This window comes from Centrocercus urophasianus, unplaced genomic scaffold (genome assembly GCF_019232065.1).
Source record: "Centrocercus urophasianus isolate 14NV4802_14NV808 unplaced genomic scaffold, USGS_Curo_1.0 seq_10, whole genome shotgun sequence".
In the NCBI taxonomy this organism is placed as follows: domain Eukaryota; kingdom Metazoa; phylum Chordata; class Aves; order Galliformes; family Phasianidae; genus Centrocercus; species Centrocercus urophasianus.
Window position 1 is genome coordinate 69,063,524 of NW_024884142.1, and position 24,408 is coordinate 69,087,931.

Here is a 24,408-nt window from a genome sequence, read left to right on the forward strand (position 1 = left end):
ATCTTATCTGCCTTGTGAGTTATATCATGAAAAGTGATAATTGAAGTCCAAAGCAGTATAATCTTTGCTGAATATTGCTACTTTTCACATAGCTGTCTGCTTTCATTTTCAATTGTATCTATTCTGGCAAAATTTTAGGCTGGTAAATTAGTGCTTGTATGTTCTGATTACATATAATTTACAAGATCCACTGTTTGAAAGTTGTTTTTAATGGGAACGTGACAGTAACTGAACAATACATTCTACCTTTATAGTACGTGATTTTTTTTCTACTTTTTGCCTGGGTTCTCCAAACAATAACTATTTAAGTCCTTGCTGAACTGAAGTCTTTTGCAGCGTTAGTGCAATTTTTGGATGTGTGTTGTTAATAGAAAGAAAAGCTTACCTTAAATTGTTGTGTTAAAATGCTTTATGCTTAATTGCCCTCTGAAGTGTCAGTGGACTCGGTACATTTCTAGTCCACTTGAACCTCACCAGGTTTACAGAAGAAACACAAAACAAAGTTTTCAATGACAGGACTATTTACACAAAATCAGAGATAAAATTAATTATGGTAAAAAGCAGAACTGATTAGAGTCCTGACAGTTAAATTCATTAACAGAAGCTTTCACTTGTGTTTGAGCAGCGTTGCAAAGTAAATGAACGAGCCTTCCCATGCTACTTCCAATAATCAGTGCAGGTTGCTGGAAGCAACTGAATTCATTCAGACATGCAATAAATGCAATGTAGAAGTATTAGAGCATAACTGCAGACTGGGGCTACCTGACATGTTAGTGTTATTTGTATGAAGATATCATGTTAAAATGTCTGTCCTACTAAATTTTTTTCTCTCCTATTAATTTCTGTTCATCTTTTCAAATATTTCATTTGGGAATTCTTATGTTTGTAATCTTTATGGGAAGGAATTTTTTTCCCTAATGAATTATTGACTGAATTAGTGACTTTCTGCATCAGATTGGAAGGTACTGTTACAGTTAGTAATGTTTACATCAATAAATGTAAATTCAAATTAAATCTACTATTTAAATAGCATAATGGAAACACATGGTGCTTTGTAGTCATGTAATTAAAGAAGATCTGTGCCCCCAGGAGTTTATGATCTAAAGATCAAACCCAGTTCGGAATGCAACAGACCTCTGCTAAGTATCAGTGTACAATGTGGGGATTTCATCCTGCGTCTGTTCCAGTGTAAGTTTTATCTCACCCAGACTGATGCAGTATTGTTTGGTAATACATAAGTAATGTATGTGACACTTTGTGCAGTGGCAGTAAACTCTTAGCACAGAAAACCATGGTGATTTAACTGTAGCACTGTGGATGCTATTAGTTTATTTAGGAAATAAAATTAAATCTCCGTCTTCTATGTCTTCTCTAACACTAAGTCTGACTAGCCATGCTTTTTACTTTTTTCCTCCTCCAGTTGTGAAAGTAATTTTGTGTGAAACTGCAGTTGGGTTAAATTATTCACTCATCCTGGGGCAATAGCCTTCTTCACTTTCCAGCTGAGCCAACTGCAAATGTGGGAAACAGACCAACCTCCTATTCCACCATTGCCTTAAATAATGTGATGGTTTGGAAATGATGATGAAGACAACTGGGTTTTTCATGGGTGAAATGGTAGTACCATAAACAGAAAGCTTTGTTTGCTATTTGTAGTGTTGTTTTCTTCCTTTCAAAACCCTGTACTCAGAAACCAGAGATGGTGCTTTTAGTTAAAAAGGAAAATAAACTCAGACCTTTTTATCCTTTGAAAAATCTTTGAAAACGCTTGAATTACGGGCTGAAAAAAATCCTCCGAAGTCCTGGACTCCCTCAAAACTTGGAAAAGTTCAAGCCTTAATGTATGGTAGGTCATCTGGTGTAAATTCTCTTTTTCCCTCATGATATGCTACAAAGGAGGTTGATTGTAAATAGATAGGTTGTTATTTTCAAATATGATGGCTCTGAATTCTTCCAGTTATCATCCTAATTAGGACCTTGAATTACAAAGGGGATTTTTCATTTCTTTAGCATGTGTGGAACTAAATGAAGACCTGTCTGTGAAACCTGTGACTCCTAGCTTGCTGTAAATTGTTAAACCCCTTTGTCTCTGATGACTTAAGTGATTTCAGTGGTGGCTTAACTGCAAAATAGTTGGGCAGCTCCAAACAACTTTTGTCTTCGTTCTCCTTGCTTGAATATTTTTCGCTAAGTAAAAGTAAAGGTTTTTTATTTTTGCAATAGTGCACTAGAACTGTGATACTGTAACTGTTACCAAAAAAAAAAAAAAAAAAAAAATCATTTGAGATTGCTGAGTACTTAATTTTTTTGAGCACAAGTTCTTCATCTGAGTCTACATCAAAATAAATAGGTCCCAGACACAGTGCTACATGAGCAGTCATGTTGAGCACTCCTTTGTACAGTGCAGAATCCAATGTGTCTACTGAAGATAAAAAGCAATCAGGAGGAAGAAGTGGAAAATAAACCTTATTAAGTTAGTTCTGTCATGTAAAGGTTCGTGTGAAGCCACATACCATATAACCCCAAGGGTCATTTTACTCAGCTGCATTTTAGCTGAAATGGAAATGTAGGGGAAATCCAATATTTAATATGCTGTCCAAGCTTACTTTAAAAAAAAAACACACAGGAAAGGAGGTCAAAGGCAAAGATTGCTCCTATCACTAAGGATACCTTTATAATTTCAGTGCTTTGGGTGTAAGGAAATAAGAATAAGGAAAAAGTAAAATATTTCCTAAGAAGATGTAGTATTGTTTGTCTTAAAGCATAACAAAACAAAACAAAACAAAAAAGAACAGAACAAAAACAAGTTTAAAAAAAAAAAAAAAAAAAAAAAACCCTACAGAAGTTTTGTGGAATTAGATAATAATTCTGACATCAGGCAGCTAAATAACAGACTCTGATGTGGAAAACTGTCCCAGATTCCAACATTCCTTTCAGATGACATTAGAAAACAAGGTAGACTTAGCATGAGAAATAGATTCTTTATATGAAGAGATTGCTTTTGTTAGGCCCATATGTGAACCATATATCCAGATTCTCTCTACATCCGCTCACATGTCTTGCTGTCAGCATCTGAAGAGAGGTCCCCAAATGTTCAAATGTACCTTTCAGATCAGAGTTTAATTTTAGAAGGCTATCTTAATTATCTTATCCATATTAATTTTTGTCATAAGAGTGCTGTGATGGTGGTGGAGACATCACAAGGCACGTAAAATTTCAGAACTCAAAATGTTGTAGAATGTTGCTGGAGTAAGTGGATGTGCACCGTTCAGTGATAGATCATAATAGACGAATATAGTAAGTTGTGCATATATAAGATGCATGTCATTATTGAATAAGTAATAATTCACAGGAGAGTGTATTGTTCATGCACTTTTGATGTTACAAAACGTGGAGGCTGAACACTGGCACAGTCTGTGTGTATAGGATGAGGGGAAGGGTGTTTCCAGAGCTGAGAACTGCAGAAATTTGGAATTTCAGTACTGCAGATCTGGAAATGAAAAATATTCTTTAATATTTTTGTAATTTCTCTATTTTCTTTAATCTTGCATTGAAATAGTTTGAATAGCATGAGGAAATGTTAGTGGAAGTCTTTCAGGTGCCTTATTGAATACTTAATTTCTGTGAGATACGTTTTCTTACTGTATTCTTAAAATTAAATACGCAGTCACTATCCCATCTAGAAATGATACCAAAACAGGAATTGTGAAACAAAAGATGTCAGTTAGAAGTGTTGTCATTTTTTTTGCTGTAGTGGCTCTATGCTTTCTGTTTTGTTAATGGGTGTGTTAAGGGAAAAAACCTCATTCCCTTGCTAACATCTGCACTTCCTTATGCAGGACTTTTCAAATTAAAAGGACTTTGCTTTCAATCCCCTGTTTTTCTTTGTCTCGAGGAAAGAGGGATATTGTGTTATTTCTTCAAATTAGTGCAGTGCCTAATGGAACTGAGTAGATGATTTACAATCATTACTTTAATGATATCAGACGTTTCAGGTTTACCTGGAGTATGAATACCTCAAGCATTAAAAGTATTTCTATGATCTTGAGTATTCCATGCAATAAGAACTGTCTTTTCTTCAAAACCAAACAAATAAATAAACACCTTGTTTTGCATTTGTAGCTATGTCACTGTGATATTAGTAAATTAAAGAGAGCCAGTTCTTCTTGAATGGTCCAAACTGCAATCCAGTGAACTCATTGGCACTTTTGACCAGAGATCACTGAGGGTGAGCATTTTATGAAGCAGTGTAGTTAGTCTCCAGAAACAGAGCAGCTTGTGACAGACACTGCACTTTCATAATTTCCCAGCGTTTGTCAAGAGAGAGAATGTATCACAGAAAAGCATTTACATTCTTTCTATAATGGTCAGTATGCAGTGAGTTTTGCCCGTGGTTTCATTCACCTGTTCTGAAACAAGAAGATATAGCAGGTAATACAAAGTTCACTTTCCTTCTCCTGCCAATATCTAAATTATGTGCTTTGCCTCCTATTGCAGTGATCATGAGCAATGTCCACTGTAATCCATAAATTCTGAAATATTTAATCCAAAGCATGATATAGTTCATCCAAAGCGTAATCCAGGGGACCACTCTTGGCCAGTCCTGTTGTTTCTGAAATTCAGTTTCAGATGTTTATATGGGCTTTTAGCGAAGGGCGGATGTACTGAAACTCTCCGGTGAGGAACTGGAAGGGGATGTGAGAATCTATGTGACAGTGCTCCAAGCACAGCATCTTCTGGAGCTTCTGTCACAGCTGATGTTCAGAGAGATGCTGAACTTGGTTAGAGATGATGGGTTTTGTCTATCAGTTCAGAGGAGATCCTGCTGGTTTGATTATTCCTTTGGTATTCAAAGCAACCAAGTAGAGAAAAATAGGTATTTTGACCTACTAAGTAGTGACTGGTTTACTGAGAATCTTTCAGGAAAATACAGAGGAAAATTTGTCTGCAGCCTTTCGCCAGGGGAAATAAGGGATGTTAATGGATACATTTTGTTTGGGCCGAAATTTTCTCTGACATCTCCCAGAGTCCTCAAAGAAGGGTGGTGCAGGTGGCTCTGCCTGGCCCTTAAGATCTGAAATAAAAAGCGATTAATGGTCAGGAATGTATGCTAAATAAACTAGGTTGGAAAGGTGTTCATCTAAGAGGCTTGAGGATTGGACTTGGTTTTTTTCCAAATTTTGTGGGGGTTTGTGTGTGTTGTGTGTGTTTGGCTTTGGTTGTTGGTTGTGTTTTTTGACATTTAAGTAGTTCCATAATTTCTAAATTCTGGAGAGTATTATAATGTTAAGTTGTAGTTATTTATGAACATTTCTTATTACAGTTATTTATTATGGGCAGTAAACTAACCCTTATGACATCTTAACTGAGCTAAATTGCTGCATCATTGAATACATTGCCACAATTTAGAGTTTGAATTTCAAGTGTGTTTTGAACTTCTGTCATCTTTTTCTCAAGGAAAGAGGAAAATAATAGAATTATGGGCGCAGAAGGTGTCCTTTTTGTTTTGTTTTGTTGTTTTTGTTGTGCTTTTTTTTTAAAAGTAAACTATTCAAGGCAGATTTGATGAAATGTGAAATTACCTTGAGACACAGGAAAAAAGGAGAATAAATACGAACCGTGCAATAAATAGCTTAGAAGTTGAATGTTATGTCCTCAGAAATACTCTTTTGGACTTTTCTGTGAGGGTGGGCCCTTGCCTCTCTTTCTTTCATTTATTTCTAACGTTATGTGGTCAAACACAAGTGTTCTTGTGTTGTAAGGAAAGCTGTCTCTGTTCAGGCAGTGAGATGCTCTGTGCTCAGTATAATGGGGAGTTGATATGGGGAGACTACTGGGAGCAAATCCATACATAGTTTCTATTTTAGCAAAACGCTAAAATATACACATGTGCTTTGTGTTCCTTATGCTGTGTACTTCGTCTCTCTGTGTGGATAATCACATGAACAATACATGTGAGCAGCATTTGAGGTAGAACTGTTATCTTTTATCTCTTTGATGTCTTATTTTACTTATGCATGAAAAGTTGAATGAGGAAATAGTGTTTCTGAACAAAAGGTGCTGCAAATCCTCAGCAGACAGAATTGCTAAGTGCCGTCTGTCCTTACACATTTCCATCTCTGCCTGTCCTTCATTAACTGAGATCACTATTCAATCTCAGTGGTTGATGAGAGTTTTATTGGCACGTTTATTTATAATTTCTGTTTTGTAGGTGTTATTGTTTTTTTTTAATTCCAGCCCCAAAGTGTATATTTTCTTTTCTGTTATAGTCAATTATGTCATAAATGGTCAAATGATAGCTCATCACAAACAAAATTATTTTTGCAGCCTGTCTTACTAGCGTCTGGATTCGAAAGAGACAACCTGGATGCCTGCATGCCAGTGTAACCAGGATTTCAACAGTGTCAATAATCTTTGCTCATCACACCAAAAAAAATCAGTGTGTCAGTGTATTCCTGCAGAGTCATTAGCATACAGACTCACTCTGCTTGCTTAACAAAGCACGGTTCAGTATATTACAGTTTCCTAGTCTGCTTGTCTGAGTCACCTCTGACAAAAGCAGAGAGAAAATTCAATCCTTTCTTCAGTGGCTCAGCAATGCAGGAAATAAATCTTAGGGCATAAGGTCTGAAATGGCAGTCATTTAAATAATTCAAATGTGGCAGTCATTCTGCCCATGTGCCTTTCATTCCTTTGTTTTGCTTCTCTGTATTTGTCAGATCACTGATAGGCAAATGTCCTTCTGCAACAACCTATATTGTTTGAAATATCTAGAGCTAAATAATTCCTGTCCTCTTTAAATACAGTTAAACTGGTTACATGTTAAATAATTATTTGCTCTCTCTTCTGTGGTGTGGAGGGGGGAGTTGGAGGGGAGAAGTAACATACAAGCAGATGTGCTGCTAGATCTACAGGCTTCTGCCAACCATATGGCATCTTAAAGAAAGATGGTTGGAGCGTCTGGATTAGCAAAGAGTCGGGATGGAAAGCCATGTGTCGTGTTGGTACAGGCAGTTGTTTTAGCTCTCTGTAAAAGGCTTCAGGAGATTGTGTAATGGAACAAATGGTACTGCAAGCCTAGTAACAGCCTTACCGCTGCTGGAGAGGCAATTGGCCCCCAGGCGGGTACTGCTTCATCCTTGCTTGTTGGTTTTTCGTGAAGGATTTTTATGTCGTTATTCTGTGCTCCTCTTTTAACATGCAGGAAACTTGCAGATCTAATTCTGAACTTTCTACCTGAAAGAACTATTGTGTTAAGGGTTTTTGTTCACGCTCTCGTATTTTATAATGAAAGCATGCAGTTTCCTTCTGCTTGAAATGAGAGGCTCGTGCCCTTCTGCAGATTTCCCGCATCCTTCGTGAACACTTTGAGATACCGATTCATTTAATTTGTAGCTGATGCCCAGATTTTGAGGGGGAACTGCTCTCTCTGGGATTTATTTAGTTAAAAACAAGATTGGGGCTATTGTGCTGGTGGCTGTAATGTACCAGCTTGGCACTCGTATTCTGTTTGACAAGTTGCTCTTTATGCAAACAAGGGGCCTGCTCCTATTAAAGGCAAAATTCCTTTTGTTTTCATTAACGCAGGATTGGACTCTCAGTGGGCTTTTCTGTGCTTTATGGGAGTCTCAGTAGTTCACATTGCAGCTCACAGGAGTTATTCTGGATTGGAAGGAAAGCTTTTGTATCTAGATCTGTAAAAGAAATAGGTTTTATTCGTTTCTCTTTTGTCATACAATAGAATGTTAGACTACTCTATGGATGTCAATGAAATCTTGCCTCTTGCTACACCTGTCAGTGCAGTTTTATCTCCCCCATGCCATTTCTTACAAAGGAAATGTAAAAATCTGATGCTACAATAATAGAGTTCAATTAAATTAGGATTATTTTATTTGAAGAGACTTTAAGTACATTATCATTCCATACCATGATTTTTATGTGAAGAGATAACATGAGGGACACCTAGATATTCAGTCATAGGTAAATACATGCTGAGCAGGCAATGTTATGTTTCAAAGACATTAGAAACAAGTCATTAACTGCAGAAGCATGTGCCCTACTGAGGATACTTGCTGAAAAATATATTATCTTAATCTGAGACAAATGCTTTTCTAATATAGTCCAAATTAACAACAATTTAGAAGTAAAACTATAATTACTGCTCTTTTTTTTTTTTTTCTTACTGTCCAGAAGGGTCCTTATCTGGAGCTTAGGAAACAGCAGCCTTCAGCTTAATCTGCAGTTTAGTTACAGCAGCGCACACTTTTTCCTGAGCCGTCTTCGTGCCCCCCTGCTTGAGCCCACATATGTTGCTCAGCGCTGATGAAAAGCAGCCTCCCCGGGGAGCGAGGCTTGGGTTGGCTCTGTCAGCCTGTTCATCACCTCGCCATGGCTGGGCCAGGTGTGAGGTGGGCAGTTGTCCGCCCAGAGCTGTGCCAGGACCACCAGCACCTCTCTGGAGGGCTCTAGGCAGCCGTCTGGTGGCTGCTGAGGAGGAATGGGGCCGGGCCGGTGAGAGCCCATGGGGGCCTGTGCTGCTCCTGTGTCCTCTGCTGAACTTGCAGTCTTCCAGAAATCCTGGCTGGGTTTTGTGCTGGTAGCATGTGAGTTCACTAACATAGCAGTGTGCATTACCAAAAGGGTATTTTCATTTAGAAATCTGCATTCGTCTGTGTAGATCACTCAATAATGAATTGTGAATAACAATATAGTTATGCTATAGCATCAGAGGTTGCCAAGACTAGAAGGCAAGTAATTGATTAGTATTAGGTGGATCTCTTGCTTCCCATTTTGTGAATGTCTTTATCTGTATCCCTACTTACAAGAACAAAAACCATGGTTGTCTTTTTAAATATACAGGCACACCTTTATTTTCTTTATTTTCTACTGGTGGTTTCAGGCACTTAATTGTTCAATTACTTATGTGAGTTATCAGCTCCCAAAAGAATGTCAGGACTTCTGAGCTTTCTTTTCAAACTCTTGTTTCATAACTTAACTGTCACTTACCATTGAAAGAATAGAATACAGGGAATACAGAATCGTAGAATGGTTTGGGTTGGAAGGGACCTCTAAGATCATTTAGTTCCAGCCCCCCTGCTATAGGCAGGGACACATCCCTCTACACCAGGTTGCTTAAAGCCCTATTCTGCCTGGCCTTGAATGCTTCCAGGGAGGGGACATCCACAACCTATTGAGGCAGTGAGAAAATAGGAGAAAAGCAAACTTACCTAACAGAACTAAGCAAGGTTTTCTGAAACAATTTAAATGGAAAGGTACTCTTCCTGTATTTATATCGAAGATGCATCAAGAAAATGATTAATACACATTGTAACTTGTAGTGAAGAAAAGACTAATAGCTTTCTTGGAGTTTTTGACAATAACTGAAATTCCATGGAAAACAGAAGTGTATGTACATGCATATTCTGGACAGAATGAATTTTTCTGCTGGAAAATGCCAGTAGTCTTACCGCAGTGGGATGCCTGTGCAGGGTCCGGTGCCTGCTCACTGACTTGCCAAGCCAAGACATAGGAGAGCCAGGCTGGAGGCACATTTGTGCTCAGATTGCCTGATAACTTCCAACAGCCTTGTGCCGCTGTTGGAGAGATACTAGGCTGGCTATTCTCATCCATGACCTTAGGTGCTGTCACCTAAGGGGCATAAAGGATCCTTCCCACTGGCTGTGATCTGAGTGTGTTATTCTTCTCCAAACTGTTGGGTTGCAGTCATATTGCTTGTTGTGGAAGTGCTAATGGTTATACTGAAGATAACTGTAATGACTTTTGCCTTTAAAGCAGGAATAAAACCTTTTTTTGTAGCAAAGATTGAGTTCAGGCTTCAGGCTTGGTGCAGTAAATTTAGACCAAAATTGAACTAATATATGCACATAATGAAATAGTCACTCTTACAGAGAATCATTTTTAAGATGTGTTTCTCTGAAATGCTTTCCTGTTTTCCTTCAGTGCTTCTAAAGAATTGCCATATTCACATATTTCACATGCAAATTCACTGTGTTTTTAGTAAAGTTTACGGCCAAAGATCGTGTGGACTCTGCATTCACAAGAGCTGAGCCTCATGGAGATCACCTGACGATACTGCTCAGACCATTCAGCTTTTTTTTCCTTTTTTTTTCCTAGTTTTCTGACTTCTGGTTTCTCACAATGAAACTGCTTTCTTCTCTGCTGTTTCCAATGGAAAACCTGTTTCTGTAACCCATGCTATCTCTCCTGCTTTTGGTGTTCAGTGTGACATTCCTCACCTAGTGTTTTCTTGATGCTGTCTGTACTGTACAGAAATCTACAGATGCTTCAGTCTCTACAGAAGCTCTATGGCATACCAGAGGAGCCAGGGAGATAGGCACTTGTTCAAAGGGCTGCGCTACATGACAACAGCAGTTCAGGAAAGGTAGAATCATGCTTGTCTGCCCAGCCAGTGCTAATAGGAAGTAAAAGCCAAAAAGTTCCTTGGGTAAACCTATGCACAGCTCTTCTCCACATCCCATGCACGTCCTGGACTTCTTTGTTCAACTGATCTATTGACATCACCTGCTTCCCATTATCCTATCCATATTTTCACTCGGTATGTTCCCCAGTACTCCTTTTTTCTTTTTCTTTCCAAAATGCAATAGACTTTGAGAATAGATGTGTGATAGAGCTGTATGTGAGGGGAGGGAATGAGTTAGGCTTGGGAGAAGTTCACAAGTGGAAGCATTGTGGTCTGTGTGGAGAGAGCAATGGTCGTGTATGAAAGTTGTGTATCTGCATATGCTGCACAGACAAATGATCTCTGTTACACTGAAGTTATCTTCATCCTCTTGTATGTCACAAGCATAAAACTATGCTCTGTATATCAATAATTTCACTAATTTTTGAAAACCATGATAACCTTGTGTGAGCCCTAAAAATAAGCAAATGTGTTTAGTCCTCCAGAGCTTGTAGGCAAAATCACACATTTGCAATGATGCTGGAAGAGGGGCATATTTTGCACATCAGAGATGCAAATAAAGGTGATGGGACTTAATCAAAGGAGCTAATGGATGATGCCTGCAAAGATGTTTAACACTGATATTTTCATAGCAGTCTTACTATTCAGGATAACAACCTTGTTTTTTTTTATGTTGAAGAGCATTTTGAAGGGCTGTGATATGTAAGTATTAAATTGGGAAGGCTCCCTTGCAGATAATGGGATCAGAAGGACTACACCTGGCACTACTGAGCTCTCATTTAAAGGCCATTGATGCAAAACATTTTACCTTTCCAACATAGGTAGTAATGGCATTGAATGCAGAAGCTTTATGCTCTCTGTAATACGGTGCCTGCAGTCCTTGCTGACAGCAGCTAGTTTGGACTCAGTGAGGACAGCAGGACTGAACTCAAAGCTGTGCTGCTAGCCTGTAATTGCAACTGTCAGAAACAACTGAAGCAGTTGTAGCTCAGCTGCGCTACCCTTTCTAGCAGTAGTATTTTTTTAATTAAGACAATGTCTGAAAAAGTAAATTAACTAAAGCTGATGCTTTTATCAGCTTTTTTGCTTCAAATGCCTGATGTCAGCTTGGGCCACATGCACATTGTGCACATGCCATGGGATAGAAAAGTAAAGACTTTTTTTGAATTCTCTGTCGCCTGCCCAAACACCACATGTACTGTCTGTTACATGTCGCTTCTGATGAGGTTCATGCTGGGTATTTCTTTTTAAAGGCAAAGTGTTTCTGAAGGAAAGAGTTCAGATTTGGCAGATTGCATTAAAAAATTCTCCATCTCCCTGACTTGGATATCAGGATTGTTTTGTGTGGACACCAGCTAGCAACCTGCAAAGGTTCAAGTTTGTCTGAAATAAGAGTGAACAGTAAGCTGTGGGGAAAATGTAGCATGCATTCTAACAAGTAAAACAAAAAAAGTGTTAAAACTAGTAACACAAGTACAGAAAAAAAATATGTCAGTAATGTACATATGTACCTTGTAGAATGATCCTTCTGAACATTAGCAGTCGCTTTTGAAGGCTTGCTAAGGTTGAGGTCTCATTATCATCATTACCAAGGCACTGTTTCCTGATTGGGAAGTTGTGTAAAATCTGTTCTGTCCAGCACACAACAAAATTGGAAGGTGAATATTTTACAAACAATAACAATAATGACTGTAAGATTCATTGTATTCCTATAACATTGTCTGCTTCCAGCTCTGCTCCCCTTTTTTCTCTTAAGATGTTTTACGGCATTCTAATTTAATAGCCTGAATAATTTGGAGAATTATTATGTAAACATTTTTTCAGCAGTAAGCAAAAACTATTAATAGGAACTGTTCTTTTCTAGAACAAAGCTGATCCAGAGTTTGTATCGTTATCATGGGTGATAGAATTTTGAATTCTTGTAAAGGAAGAAAAACTTCTTTAGCCTAGGGACTCAGACACGGATATTAATAAACATTTCATCCATATCTTTTACAACACCCTGTCCATTCTCTTGAATGGTTTCTTTCCTTCCAAACCCAGGTGGGCTAGAAGTGACTGTCATATCAGCTCAGCCCAGCTGCAACACCCCCTACTGAAGAACAGGCTGTTAATATTCTCTTCAGCACTTCAGACATGAGCTACTGGAAGCCCAAGAATAGACCCAGACTCAGTTTTCCTACATGATCTGTTTGTTTAACCTGTTGGACCAGCTCTGAAAGTGAAGATATTTTCCAGTAGTCAGTGATGGTATTTCAAAAAAATGGAAGCTACTGTTCCTATGTAAACTTTTAATTAGACCCTATTTGCAGTTGTTGTTATGGCACGCACTTGGTTTTTGAGAAGTGTGTGAAGTAATTAAGAGTGTCTTTAATAATGGGGAATTTAGAGATTGCTCAATACACATTAAGAAGAAAAGATTAACTAGCTAAGAACTGTCTGGGTCAAGAGACCCATGGTAAAATGTGGACATTTTAAGTGTTTGATTCCAGACTCTGCAAGGGATATTAATCGCAAGTTGAGTTGGGTCGGTTTGTTCAGCTTGTAGTGTAGGCGAGTACTTTCCTTACTAAACTAGAATTGGTATTGATTGCATTTCTTATCAGCTAAACAGACGACAGTTTTGGCCTTTTAGAAGAAAACAGAATTTTGGTAGGGATTTCAGTCTGGTGGTAAATGCCACAGAAACATCTGTTAAAGTGTCCTAAACCATCTCCCTGTATTAGAAGTCACAGCTTCAAGTGTGACAGAACTGAGACATTCACCGTTATCAAGGATTTTAAGAGTTTTTTTCTCTATATATTTCTTTAATTAACATGACAAAGCTAGATCATAGTGTTATGCCTTTGAAGCAAGAAGGGAGAATGGGGTTCACTTAAAGGATAGATTGTATAATGCTTAATTTTGGGGAGCATTTAGGGAGATTGTTCGAGATGTTCATGTCACAAGGTCCTGATCTGTGCCTCAACAACTTAAATAAATACTAGCATAGGATAATATTGAAGCTTTGAGTTATAGTTCTCTATTTGTTTGCATTTCAAAATTTATAGGTTCTTGTTTAATTTCTCTTTAAAACTGTGTGAATTTGTGAGTGTTGCAAACCACAATGATGATGCAGATGGTAATGCAAGAACTGACTTTTACAACTAGTTTAAATGTCCTAGTAGTCTGTGGAGCTGATTGAAGACATGTAGAGTTGCTGAAAATAAATTTTACTGTCTTTATGAAAGGGGCAACTTCACTCTTGCTATGAAAAGCGAGGATAGAAGAGTAGCAGAGCTGAGCTGGAAAGCAGAGGGAGCCCATACTGATGTTCCTGCAAGAAAGATGGGAGTGACAGCAGTTTGGGCAGCTGAGAAAGACTGGTCCTCTCTTACCATAAGCTGTACACCTGAACTCTTCAAGTGGCAGCAAGTCTTGTTTTCTGTAACTCTCACAGACAAAGCAAGTCTGATCAATGGGTTAGTTTTTTTGCCCTAGCTGGTACCTGCTTTATCTTAGCCAAGCTATGATCACCAGCATTTGTGTTTCAGGTCATGTGGTGCTTCTTGTTTTAAGACATTAAGTTCTTTGTAATTTCATTGGGCTTGACAAAAACTTATGGTTTACAGTTTGAGTAGTTACTGTCTGAACTTATGATCTGAAACAGTTCAGCAGTGATGGTGGGGAACTGTCTGCGGAAGAGGTGAGAGCAGGGGAGTTGCTGTGGAGGTGGGAGCCAGGGCCAGAAGAGGCTGCACAGAGGGCTTTTGCTCTGGTGTTTCCTAACCCTCTATTTGAATATACAAGCCAACCTCCTTAAATGTGTTGTTGTACAGCTATCTGTGAAGTACCCTACCTTAACTACTTCCTACCATTTCAGTACAATAGCGAATTAGCAAATAGGCAAGATGCCCTAAGTCAATGCTAATAGAGATGAAAGCTTGTTGAAGGAAAGTGCTGAGTTTTGTTGTCTTTCCTAACTGGTTTGTTCCCTCTTGTTGTAACCTGTTTGTTTTTAAGGCTGGCATACACTACACAAATGGACAACCACCAGGTCTGCCATCGCCTTCCTTCTGGGGCAGAGCCTCCTTCAGCGGCATCTGTGCAGGATCCCGGGGTTTGTGCCTTTGCTCCCATCTTTCCCCTGGTCACCAGAAGCAGCACCTGATTGCCAGGTCCATCCCCAGGCACGTGGGCACCAAGATGCTCCCACTTGGCGCTCCAGCCTCCCGGTAGGGGAGGCGTTGCAGACAGCATGCTGCACCATGCTGCTGCCTGTCCCCTTTTCAGGCTTTTTGTGGCCTCGGGCCCTTCCCTGCCACAGGGAGCCCTGGCCTGATGGGCTGCCCCGTTTCCACAGCAACCGACAGATGGGGGGTTTTGGCGGGGTGGTAACGGCCCTTTCAGCTCTGACAGCTCCGCACAGGCTGGCCAGCAGTAGTTATCAGATTACTTGTATTAAAACCTAATTAAGATGTGTGCCAGTAAATGCAGCGTGGTTATTGGATTTGGTGATTTAGCTGCTGCAGGTTGCTGCAATCCAGTTGCTCCATTTCAGCAGATTCTGCTCAGCAGAGTAGAGGGAAGGCATTTTACGTTAGTTCCCCAACTGTGCCGAAAGAGTAAATAACCTTTTAATGCCTCTGCGTTGTCAAGGACTGATCCCCACTCCTGGATGGATGGGTGCTGCCCACCAATCCCAGCATGTTAATTTCTTCCATGTCAGCCCTACAACCTGGAGGAGGGCTGACAGGCCCCACCAGCCCCTGTGGAACCGGCTCTCCCACATGGCTCACAGATGCCTGTGGATTAATGGGCCTGTGACTTCCTTGGGGCAGGGGCTCATAGCATCCACGCTGGGGCCTGGCAGGTGCCCCAGGATTGGTGCTGGGGCTGTAGAAAAGGAAGCTGTTACTCCTGTCTGTAGGGCACATGGCACTAGCCCAGCTTTGTGCAGTTAATTGCTCTGGGCAGAATTCACCGTGGTGCCTTAGATCTGCTCTGCATTCTGTGTTCATGGAGTTTCTGTCTGTCTGCTCCTACCTGTAAGGTATCAAAATGCACCTGTACTTTCTATTTCACCCCAGGACTGCCTACTCAGATCCAAGTTCAGTTTCTGTGCAGTGAGAGATGAGCCCTTCTGTGGGCTGTAGCATGAGTTGCACAAAGTTGGTAAGGTAGCCCAGAGCCCTTCTGACACAGAGCTGCTCTCAAGCTCAGGTGTTCAGGATCAGAACAAAATGCTCACCATGAAGTGCTTGCTGTGGCTTGCAATGCCTCTGCTTTGCTCTCCAGTGGAACAATGCTCTGTGCAAAACTGTCTTTCCCCTGCCTCTGTGTAGAAATGGGAATTCTGGTTTAGGCTGGCTCAGTTTGAGTGGAAAAATACTTTAAGGATGTTGTGACTACATGGAAGCTACTCGTTGGTGTAAAGTTGTCCTGTAAGCAGTCCATATATAACATGTTTCTGAACCTTGTGCCTTGAAACAGCATGGCAGACTGTGGGATAAGGTCCCACTCTTCAGTGCTTCCAGGCCACAGAGCAGCAGCAGCCACTGACATCCCAAGTGGGGACCTCTTCATGCTCCAGTGGGAAAATGAACTCACTGGGAAATGTGTGGGCCGTTGTGCAGTGGCCACTCACGCTCAGGACACGGTGCATGTTTGCTCAGTCGATGGTGTTGCCGAAGTGAATGTGGTGACTGCACAACCTCACTCACTCGTATTAGCAAAATGTGCAGAAGGTTCTGTCACCCAGTTGTAAAAATGATGGCAGGCATCGATGTGCAGTTGTAACATATGGGAAGTACAGTGAATGTGGGTGGAGCTGTTCATTTCTCATCTTGAATCATTTACGAGATCAGCAGGCAGGCCAGATACAATGCATATGGGAATGTGTGGCTGTGCTGCACATGTCACACGTAATAGCAGACACTGTGAGAGGGCCCAGAGCCTGTCCTCGGGAGCTGACTGCACCGGAGCAGGCTGGTCGTCCCAGCGTGCAGAGCAAGGGCCAGCTTGGCAGCAATTCAGGGAGGGCAGAATGGTAGACAGAATTTGGGAATTAATAGACTGAGATGTGCACTGATGAGATCTACTCCCTCGTTATCATGACCCTGAGCTGTAGGAAGGAACATTATTAACCCTGTATCTGGAGCTGGCTACAGGTGATACAAGTAAAGGTTTGGTCTGCCAACTAAGCCCAGTTCAGCGCCTGCTTCATTTTCTACCTCTGTTTAAGGGGCAAGACTGATGTAACATGATAAAGTTATGAAACATGCTAGAGAATTCTGTATTTACAAAAGTTAATTCAAATTACCCATTACAGGATATGGTAGGATACAGAGCTTTACAATGGAGAGCACTTAAGGCCCATATCCAGAGATGTTTTTGTGGTTTGCATGGGCTGCCTTTGAGTATCTAGTAGAAAGTGTAGTTTTGATATAATTTCTATGAGCTGGAAAATACTTCAGTCTGTGTGCCAGAACTGGAGGTGGTTCCTTGCACTGAAGTGGTCTCTTCAGCTGGAGCCTTCTACTCACAAGGGAAGAGGGAAGGTCCTTTCCTTGTGGGCTCCTTCAGTGGAGGTTCCTTTGCATTGGTCGTTTTGCTGCAGAAATGTTGATGAGAGGTTTGTGCACTTAACTGTGTCTTTAGTTGCAGTGCCAGAAAAGTTGTATAAGGTGGTCTCTCAAAGACCCTTAGAACAGACTGAAATGCTAGCATCGTGGGAAAGGTACTAATGTAATGAGGAACTCAGCAGAAACTTGCATTTTAATGGCTTGAATCCAGACTGTAGTTGCTCGTTGTTGAATGGGACTTTTGTACTATCTGAGGTGACTGTGCACACAGAGGATCTCTTAGCCTTGAGGCTCTACCTAAGTAGGGTGGCACTGGAGGTTTTTTTGGTTGCCTGAAGGCAGCACATTCCAGTTATGCTTACCTACAAGTACTGTTATAAAGTAGTAGGTGCTCTATAAATAAAGGACTGGAAGATGCCTTTATTACAAATAAAGAAGTGTGATAAGGTTGCAAAATGTCAAGTTAAAGGAAATCAATGGCAAAATCATAAGCAGAATTCAGCTCTCCAGTCTGAAACTGATCCACTGCCTCCAGCAAACAGTGCAGTTTTCCTTGCACTCAGTGGGAGCGACCTGATGCTCTGTAGGTGCAAGTATCTTTAAAAACAGAACAAAAAAAAAATGTGCAAGGGCATTTTGTATGAGAAAATTTTGTTTCGGGTTGGGTTTTTTGTTGGGTTTTTTTGGGAGTTCCATGCCCCTGAATTCACACTTAGTAAAGAAATCAAGCATGAACAGCCTATGTATCTATGTGCTACAGTTTAGAAAGTATAGGGAACATGAAACTGAACGCACAGTGTGTATGTATTTAACAGAATATTCTGTGCTATTAAAGTGGTCTTTTTGTTTACTTCATTGGGTGTTTACAAACCTGCTGTCACTGTCTGCAGCCCTGCTGCAGTTTTTTTTTTTTGTTCTGATCCCCAGGAGATGGTCCTGCAGCTCCCCACATCCCTCTCTGCAATATGTATTAGCAGAGTAACAGGGCAGGATGAAATATATCTATTCAGAGTGTTCACTGTAGGATTCCTGTAATTTGACTTCAAAGCAAGTGGCTGACAGATACAGACCACTAAATGCTGTTTTTGATATAAATTTTGAGATTTCACTATCAAGAAATTTTGAGGTGTTTACTAATGCAGGCATTTGAACAATCCTGGTTAAGAATGTGAATATTCAGAGCAATTATCTTAGCTGAGTTATGACAGCTGTACAAGTCTAAGCTACCACATGGAGTTGAAAGTAAAAAATTCTGAAAATCATATGCCTTATTGTGAGCATATAACTAATTCCATTAAAAACAGAGACCGTACGAGAGATGCAGCATGCACCTTGTTTAGTGAAAGCTGTATTTCAGTATGTTGAGTAAGAAATCCTTTTAAAAAAAACAAGTGGAAAGTTTGGATCTAGAACTAGCCATAACAAAAAGCAAGTTGTTTCCTGCTTCCCAAGCACGTTTTTCTCTAGATTCAGATATTTACAAAGATTCAAAGATATCTGTGAGGTCTTCTAGTTAAAGGTGTTTCTACTTAAAGAATGGATGAAATGCATTTAATGTGAAAGCATTTTCCAGTTTATTTCCATTTACTTCCCTTGCTACAGATCCAGGCAAACTTAAAAATGGCACTCAGAGTGCTAAGCAGTCACTGGAGATGTCTGGGGTTGGGGATTAAAAGGAAAAGGTGCAGCTGCCCTCTGTATAGCAGTGTCACAAAGCGGGACCCTTGGGCTCTTTGTGTTTTTCCAGAGAAATCCCTGCCTCTCTGCTGGAGAGCACCTGATCTATGCTGGAGAAGAGCAAGGCATAGCTTACGGCATAGCTTGCATAGCTGCAGATGTTGGGATACAGCCCTGGGGCCTTTACTGATGTTGTGACACTGACTTGCTGTCCTGTCATGAGAAGGGCAGACATGCAGAAATGCTTGTTGAAAGCATCAAGTCAAAATGCACCGCATGCCCACCCTGGGAGCAATACTTCAGTCCCAGCGCAATGCCACACAGCGCTCTGTCACCTGGGAGCTTCACCTGCAGTGCAAATGTCTGAGCCCTGCAGCGCACTCCCACTTCAGGCACAGTGCAATCCTTTCATCTCTTTCTCCAGGTTGCACCAGTTGGACAAGCACTGCCAGGCCACTGCCCAGCAGCTCGTGGAGCTCCTCAACAAACAGAATCAGCTCTTCAAAGAGAAGCAGCTGCTGACAGAAGAAGTGCAGTTTCTGCGAACACAGGTACTTGTGCCAAAAGAAAAGGAAGTCTGAGGGGGATGTTCTACAGCTTTAGCAGAGAAATCCACCAGCAGTCTCTTTTCAACTGCTGGCTTTTGTTGGTGTTTTAAACAAGGTATTAACTTATGAAAAAAAGAAATTAGTCCATTAAATTGGAGAGAGACTGTTAGCTGGACCTGAGTCCCACTTCAGCCCAAACTAAAGGAAGAAGTGTTTTGAAGAGACAGGAGAACAGCAGCAGTTATTCTTGGTTACAATTCCTAGCTTTCTTATCAGAAGATTTTTGTGTTCCCTATTCAGAGATAAGGCAAATTCACTCTTCCACAGCATTATCATTTGAACAGTAGCTGAGGCAGGGTTTCCTGTTGTTTCCTGTTGTGGCAGACAAACCTGGTAACTAAGATAGTGTTGGGTTATCAGCATGTAGTAACTACTGGCAAGCGTGAGGGCAACAGCAGTGTTCTCTCTGTAAGGCAGCTAAGGAAGGTTTGCTGTTCACAGATGAAAATGACTACTTGAAGGGAAGCACTCTTAGTAATAGGAAAAGACTTTATAAGAAGTCCACAGGGATTCTGTTATTGATAATCTCTTTTATCTGGAAGTAAATGTGCTTTTATTGAGTTGGGCAGAAGTACAAAAATCATACAAAAGAGGAAAACTATCATTGAGCTATATTGCTATCAAGTCTTGACTTCCTTTTGTATCTTCATTAGAAGTTGATTATGCTTCAGAGGATGCTTTTACTTGGGAACACTTAGAAGAAAAATTTTTTAGAACTTGTTACAAAATGAGTACTAAGAACCTATTTGCAGCTATTTAAAACAGCAGTGTTCTCTGGGAACTGGGATTCAGCCCAAGAGAGCTGCCTGGAACATCAGACAATTGTTTGAAGAAAAGGACAATTCACCATAAATGGGAAACTTTACATAGAGAAAGATGTATTTAGTTATTTTAGAAAGATGTATTTTCTAACTTCAGTTGTGTAATCAGTATTGATTAAAGGTGAAAATATGCCTTGGTTTACTGCCTTACTCAATTGTTACCCTTTACAGTTAGCTTGGGTTCTGGGGAAAGGGGGAGAAATCAATTATACTGAATCCTTGCAAAATGATGTCAGCTACACTAAGTGAAATTTGCTGTTGTATCTTGGAAGATAAGGAGTTGTGTATTTCAGGAAAAGAAATGGGATGCAGATCTCAAACAGGACACAGATGGAATCAAATAAAAACCTGGATGGATGAAGAAAAATGAGAACAAGTAGGTATTTTTTCTGTACACTATATATAGAGAAAAAGGAGAGAGAGGAAAGAAAGCTAAAACTATTTGCAGATGTGGGCTGAATCTGGCAAACACTTCAAGACAAAAGGGAGAAAAAAGTGTTTGAAATATTTTGGGGCTAGAAACTGTCAGTGTGTTGTTTGTGGAGTGGTTTTTTCTCCACATTTAAATATCAGGGCAAGCACTCCACAATAGAAGCAGGTTTACATGACAAAATAAACAAAACCTTTAAAATTTAAACTGGAAGGAAAGACACACAAATCTTGACCTGGTGGGAACTTGCAGGAGTGACCAAGGCAAATGCCACAGGACTCAAAAATGTCTCTGACATTCTCAGCAATGAATTATATCCTTTGAAACAATGACATGAAGAATCCCAGTAAAATCACCTTCCTGCAAATTTGGGGCTCTGTCTGTTTGTCCCACAGACAGAGGATAGCAGAAGGCTCCAATTATCTATACACCTTCCCACTCTAGCACTGATTTATTTCACTGTTAATGCTTTCCCAGTTCATTTCCTTGTCAAACTTCCCTTATGTATCTTCTTTTCTAAAATGTGAAGTATGCTGTAGGCAGAGACCTTGGGAAGTGGAGAAGTAGAATTTTGTCATTCTAGCGTAAGGCAGTAATGGGTACAACATGATGAAGATTCTCAAATCATAATTTTAATTTTCATAGAGCTAAAAAGGATTGGTCTGATAATTCAGCCTGAGCTTACAGTGTGTGCTGCAGATGAAGCCATTACACTGATGTTTAATAGTTAATAATGGAATATAGTTTACCATAGGCAGATCCACCTGAAGGCAGACAAAAGTTTAATTCAAGGATTTATACCTCTTATTTTGAAAGCTTTTGGAAGATTCATAATTTGAGTTTCTGCTTTTGAAAGTCTTAAATCACCAGTCACTGTAAATCAAGAGAGCGAGATACACAGCTCCCATCCTGGGTACTAAATACGAATGTACGTAATATAGTAAACAAAACAGAGAAAAAACTGAGATTTCTAAAAAACTCAGTACTGTCTACCCAACATTTCTGAATGCTGGAATGCTCTTCACTTGCAGGATCTGCCATGGTGTCCATCAGTTATACAGAAGTAGGTATCTGTCCCAGTTTGTAATCCCCCTGCAGACTGCGGTTGCCTGAGGGGCTGCTGCCAGCCGTGTCCCACCTGTGTGCACACAGCTAACGGGGCTGGGGCCTTGGGTTACCACTAGCCAGATCTGCCTTCTCCCTTGAACATCTCCCCATGCTCTCCAGATTGTGCCAATGAGCCTGCCTCCTCACTCATTTGAGATGTCCTGTTTTACAACAAGCCTGTGACTAAACCACTATTCCTAAAAGGAATATAAAATATACTCAAACCTTAGTTTATTTCCCCCCCCCTCACTTCATACAGGTACTTTTAGAGTTGCAGCTGTTCTGAGCTGAGATGTTCTTTGTCTTCTTATGTCTGTTGTGGGGCCCCAGCAACAAGCACAGAGTTTGGATGGGTTCCCAAGTGCTTTAGTTTGCCCTTTTTTTCAACTTAAGTGCTGAAGCTGCCCTTTGCACAGCCATAAGATTAGTAGCACTTCCATCTTCGATGTCGGAATTGATTTGGGCTGATCCTTACAAGGTCCTCACTTCTTTCAGGAGTCTACTTGGTGAGGAGGAGGGCCTTATTTTTTAGTGCAGTCTTAATGTACAAAAATGTGCTTCTGCCAGGTTTTTGTAATAGCCAGTGACATTCTGCAGACAAGGTGTGATTTTTTGAGCAATGATGAGTTAGTTAACTATGAAAGGAAGAGAGGGAGACAGCCAGCACAGCATCTGATGCCTGGCTGCCCTGATAGGAATGCTTCCAGTGCTGCATCGTGTGTGCATGGCCAGTTCCGTGAGCCTGCAGCTGTAGGCAGGATCCACACCTCCTGCAAGGTGCCTGGCCAGGAGCACAGCAGTGCAGGGTGGGTGTAGTTTGTCATCTTCTGTCTGGTGCTGGCCCTATGCAGAGGAGTTAGTGCAGCACAGAGGAGGCTTCCTCTGAGCAGTCACTGATACTGAGTTCAACCTCTATGTCTTTCCCTGGATTTTGCTCGTGTTGCAGCGTGCTGATCACCACCGCAGGTAATGTGGTGCATGTATTCTTGAAAAAAAAAATAACCATGTTACTGTTTTTAATTAATTCTTTAATGAACTGCAGCATTATAAATCCTTTTTTTAACTCTGCCTTCATTACCTTGTCAAGTTTTGTTGTGTTTTTTAAAGAAAAACCCTTAAGTCCTCTAACATAAAACCAGCTGATGTGGAAAGTTTATTTTTATTTCTGAGGTCATTTACATCTCTTAGAATTCAAATTTCAGAACTCCAGTCACTTAATTCTGGGTATCCACCCCAGCTCCAGCAGAGCTTTATCTCTCGGTCTTAATGAAGTGCTGAAGTGCTACTGAGGAAGCACAAACAATAGCTATGCAAGAGCTTCAAAACTGTATATTAGCCTTCCCACCAGAGGTTTTCTAACAGCGTGCAGGCAGCTTCCTGTTTTGATACAGCTGCCCACCCCATATACAGTCTGTACAATTCGCAGTAAACACTCTCTGGCACAACCCTGCCTCCTCCTTCCTGGAAGGGAGAAGGGGCAGGATCTAAGACGTGCCCCAAAACAGCAGCTCAGTCATTTACTGCTAAACACGAGTGATGGCTAAAGCTCAGGGAGACCTTGTTTTTCAGAAATCAAACAGCTCCTGCGCTTGTTACCTGGAAGAGTTCTGATCTTAGAAAGAGGCAGGACAGCAGGCCCACAGGAAGCCAGGCTTCGGAACAGCGCTTGTTTACAATTGCCACATTCTTAACCATTTATGTATTTCTCTTCTAAGCACTCACCCCGAGGCTGAAGTGACACAAACAAGAAGTGCAAGTAGCTCCATACACACTACTTACGCTCCGCTCCCATCTCTTTCTTCTTTCAGTTCTCCTCTGTACGCGCCTGAAACTTGGGCTTCTCTGAAGCTCACACAGAACCATTTGCAGAGAAGCAGACGTGCTGCCTACCCTCACCTGCTTTGCATTTGTTTTTAACTATAGTGCCATCAACATACTGAAACGTTACTCCCCTACTGAACTTTCTAGGAAGACATCTCAGACTTGCCTAAGACACTGCGATCCAATGTCAACAGCTGTGATGGAGCACGTACTGGATTCGTTATTTCTACAATTTTTATAAAATGTTTTTATCTATTTTTGTAATACAGATGTCTGTCTTATTTCCCGATGGCAGTCCCAATAAATTAGTTTATTAATTCTTTTTCTCCTGGTTGCATCCTTTTGTATTCAAGGGAAGGCATGTGTATGTGGAAGAGGAGACTGCGCAAGCCTAGCACAGATACATCAGGCTTGTGTTAAGGACTCATTACCAGCACTTACCTGGGAGACTGAGGTTTACAAAGTGTTTGTCTCCTTTACACAAAAATCTGAGTCCTAACAAACAACTACTTATTCAGCAGAAGAGCATGAGAATGATTGAGTCATTTCCCTGGGGCAGGTTTCCCTTTAGTGGTCAAAGCCTTGGGGACAAAGGGACCCGTGCTAGCACAGGCATTGCGGTGCAGGGTTCCTGCCACCAAGGAAGCTGTTTGGGACCCCCCTGCTGGCAGACACTTGGCTGTCTCAGGGATGGGCAGCAGCTGAACTCAAATGCAAATTATTGAACTTGAAACATTTGGCAGTACATTTGGAGGACTTTTTTTTTTCAGCTTGCCTTCATGTTTGTATTTTTGAAATGACTTTCCAAATGCCAGGCTCTTTCAAAAAGAATTTATCTGAATCTTTTGCTGAACTACTGCATGACAAACTATACAAGAAAAAAGTTTCTACATTCAGTGTAATTGCTGAATCGCAGTGGTAAAGAGAAGAAAAAAGTGCA

General features: G+C 40.7%; 1 protein-coding gene across 3 annotated transcripts in view; it reads left to right on the forward strand.

Moving 5' to 3' along the window:
* SDCCAG8 (SHH signaling and ciliogenesis regulator SDCCAG8) overlaps nucleotides 1-23,790 on the forward strand; it is a 100,217-nt gene extending 76,427 nt beyond the window's left edge. For 2 of the 3 annotated variants that reach the window (XM_042811559.1, XM_042811578.1), the window contains 3 exons: nucleotides 19,106-19,232; nucleotides 20,404-20,486; nucleotides 23,456-23,790. In XM_042811559.1, coding sequence (XP_042667493.1) covers nucleotides 19,106-19,232; nucleotides 20,404-20,454 — 178 coding nt within the window. In that variant the 3' untranslated portion in view covers nucleotides 20,455-20,486; nucleotides 23,456-23,790. The remainder of the gene's footprint in view (nucleotides 1-19,105; nucleotides 19,233-20,403; nucleotides 20,487-23,455) is intronic. The other variant, XM_042811569.1, reaches the window with a different exon arrangement.
* Nucleotides 23,791-24,408: the final 618 nt, after the last annotated feature.